Below are 3,284 nucleotides of genomic sequence, written 5' to 3' on the forward strand. Positions count from 1 at the left end.
ATAAATTTTTCCCTCTCTATGTGCTTCCGCACAGACTTATTGTTTCTTTTGTTTCTTTTTTTCTCCCCATTCCCTTTCCCTTTAATTAAACCTTTCCCATCTCAAACCTTGAGTTCTCTGTGTTGTATTTTCTTCCCCTTCCTCTTTGAGGAGAGGGGGAGTGAGAGAGCGGTTGTGGTGGAGCTCAGCTGCCCACCTGAGTAAAACCACCACACTTGTACTGAGGGACACGGAGCTGAACACTGTACTCAAGGTGCAGCCTCACCAGAGCAGAGCACAGGGGGACGATCACTTTCCTGCTCCTGCTGGGCAACGCTTTCCCTCCCTGGACTTCCCCGCGTGTCCCTTCACAGGCTTGTGACCTCCTTTGTGCTCTGGTCTGGGTCCACTCAGCTCTTGAAAACCTCTGTGCTCATGGGTGACCCCACCTTGCTAGAAAACCCACTCCTAAGCACGACAGGATTTCCTGAGTTTCTTCATAACCCTGAGAGGACTTCTCTGGTTTTCCCTATCACCAGCCTGGACTTCTCCAGGCCCAGATCTGCCTCCACTCCTCCTGCCAGCTACTGCTGGGAAGATCTTGTCCCCATTCCAGCCATCCCCTCCCCACAGGCACCACGCTGTGCCCCGAAGCCTACTCGGGTCCATGCTGAACCAGTCCTGACCCCACATGCTCCTCCCCTTGGCCAGTGCTCCAGCCCCACCGCATCAGAGCTCTCCCCTGAACTCCTCCAGCTGGTTAACGCCTCTCCTGCCCAGGACCCCAAGGAGGATGCGATGCCCAGACGAGGCCTGATGGGTGCTAAGCAGAGGGGAATGCCCTGCTACCCCAGAGAGGGTCAGAATCAAGGAGATCTCCGTGGGCAAGCCAAGGGCTGCCGTTAGCCTGCTGTGGGGAGAAGCAGGGCAACCCAAGGGCTGGTCGGCTATGCTAGAGTGTAGGAAGGGCAGTGTGAGGACTGGGTCATGCAGCCTCAAAGGCAGGCACGAAGTTTTATGGAATGGACGCCCTGGCTTTATGGGCCTGGACGTGTCTGCCATGGCCACAGTGATCTGATGGGGCACTGGGAAGACACGGCCAGGGCGGCAGTCACTGGTGGGTAACACCGATGCCAAGAAGACGAGCACTTTATGGGGCAGAGTGGTAATGCAGTTGTGCTAGACACAGACACAGGTGCCAGGGCCAGAGTGCTGCCAGAGTGAGCGCTGCGGGGCAGGACGGCCCATTGTGATGGCTCCGAGCGATGCCCTGTGAGAGCCATGAGCGACGCATTGTGACTGCGTGGCCCTGGCTGCTCATATGCGGGCGCAGAGTCCCACCGTGCCGGCTAGTGCCCGCACTCCGGCTGAGCGGTTACGTGAGGTCTGGAGTGAGGAGCGAGGTTGGCCTTGGTGCTGGTGTCGTGCCCTGGGAGTTGCTGCAGTAGCTCTCAGTGCCCTTCCCAGAGCCATCGGAGCTTCTTCCACGGCCCTGCGTTGGTCGGGTCGTCGGGAGACCCAGGAGGAGCGCTCAGAGCAGCAGAGGTGAGCGCGCTGGGGACACCTTGCCCTGGGCCCTGGGCAGTTGGAAGGGTTTCCTCCTTGAGGGAGCTGCACAGCTCTTGCAGCTGGCCCCGGCTCGGCCCATGCCCATGGCCTCTTGTCTGCCTTTTGCAGCGTGACTCCTGCTGCTGCAGCGCCGGTGAGAGGGAGCGGCTCGTCATCGCCACTTCTCCCCAGCTCACCTCAGCAGGTGGAGAGCATGGCCACGGAGCTGGACGCCCGCTGTCCCATCTGTCTGGACAGCTGGGTGAACCCCAGCTACGTGCTGCCATGCCTCCACCGCTTCTGCTTCGCCTGCATCCAGCGGTGGGCTGAGAGCAAGCCCGAGTGCCCCCTCTGCAAGCGCAGGGTGAGCTCCATCGTGCACTCGGTGCGGGCGGACAACAGCTTCAAGGAGCTCGTCATCCCACCACCTGCGGAGGCACCGCTCGGCGCCCAGCAGGCAGACGCAGCTCCTGCCCAGCCAGCTGCCCGACCAGAGGCTGCAGGACCAGTGCCCGCAGCCTTTGTGGGCGGCCTCCACCCCTTCGCCTGGGCATCCCTCTTCCGGCTCTACCCTGCTGTGCTCCAGCCCCTGCTGCCCTGGCTGCGCCACGAGCTGGGGCAGCTCCTCGGGGATGACGGCAGGGCAGCCTCAGAAGCACAGCGCAACGTCATCTCAGGGCTGCGCTTCTTTGGCCTGGACGAGGGGGCCCTCGCCCTGCTGCTCAGGACCTCCCTGGGCAGGCAGACGGCCGGCTTCGTGCAGCGGCTCCTTGCCGCTGCCGTGCAGCGCTGCAGCGGGGAGGCCCGAAACATCCTGGGCCTGGGGGCCTCCCCAGCTGCCGCAGGACAGGAGGGCAGCCCTGCAGCAGTCCCCAGCCAGGCTGCTGCATCGCTGGGGACACCAGCAGCCCGCCCAGAGAGCTCTGGGGGAACCAACGCAGAGGAGCTCTCTGGGACCTCAGCCGCTGCCCTCCGGGGGGGACCCAGCCGCCGTCCATCCACCCCGGTTCCTGAGCCTCAAAACCAACAAGTGCCAGCAGAGGAGCCGGAGGAGGCCGGGGCCGGTCCCTCCACTGCTGGCCAGGGTGGGGACCAAAGACGCAGGGGGCCCCGGCGAGCTGCCAAGAGGAGGGCCCCCACTTCCCAGGACTCTGCCCCACCTGCAAAGAGGCCACCCCGCCGGCGACACTAGCACAGTGCCCCAGGAGCTGGCCTAGCTGGGGCTGGGCCAGCACATGGGGCACTGCTGGCAACCGGGGGGAACAGGAAGGCTCACAGCAGTCTGAGGCTTTCAGGCAAAGCCAATAAAGCCATGAAAACTGCAGAAAATGTCTCCGTATTTGTGACAAGACAGTCGGTGTCTCTGTCCCTACCCTCGCTGCTTTCTCCCCCTTTTCCTCCTGATCTTCCCACCGCTTCCTCGTGTGTCTGCTGGACCCAAAGGCCACTGGCTTCAGACAGGTGGCAGAAGGATACGTCAACGCAGCCCTTCGCAGGGCCAGCAGGGATGTCGGTGTTGGTGTGATTTTTCCCCACGTACAAGGCACTATTGAGCTGCTCTCCCAGAAAACGCATGCTGTCCATTTCCAGGCCTGCATGTCTGCAGCTCCGCTGTGTCCGGCCAAGGCAGGAACCCCAACAAGTTCAACGAGGTGAAGGGCAAAGTCCTGCACCTGAGCAGGAACGGCCCCAGGAAGCAGCACTCGCTGGGAGCTGTCCAGCTGGGGAGAAGGACTTTGCTGGGAAGGATCTGGGGT

The 3,284-nt window shown here is 62.3% G+C and overlaps 1 protein-coding gene across 1 annotated transcript; it reads left to right on the plus strand.

The window, feature by feature from the left end:
- The first annotated feature begins 1,741 nt into the window (after nucleotides 1-1,741).
- On the plus strand, nucleotides 1,742-2,719 carry LOC137848573 (E3 ubiquitin-protein ligase Topors-like). Its single transcript, XM_068667798.1, has one exon. The coding sequence runs from the start codon at nucleotides 1,742-1,744 to the stop codon at nucleotides 2,717-2,719; it is 978 nt and encodes a 325-aa protein (XP_068523899.1).
- Nucleotides 2,720-3,284: the final 565 nt, after the last annotated feature.

Source organism: Anas acuta, chromosome Z (genome assembly GCF_963932015.1).
Source record: "Anas acuta chromosome Z, bAnaAcu1.1, whole genome shotgun sequence".
NCBI classification, from domain to species: domain Eukaryota; kingdom Metazoa; phylum Chordata; class Aves; order Anseriformes; family Anatidae; genus Anas; species Anas acuta.

What these genes read in the sequence shown, in the direction of transcription:
- LOC137848573 (XM_068667798.1), top strand. Translation starts at nt 1,742, where the DNA reads ATGGCCACGGAGCTGGACGCCCGCTGTCCCATCTGTCTGGACAGCTGG.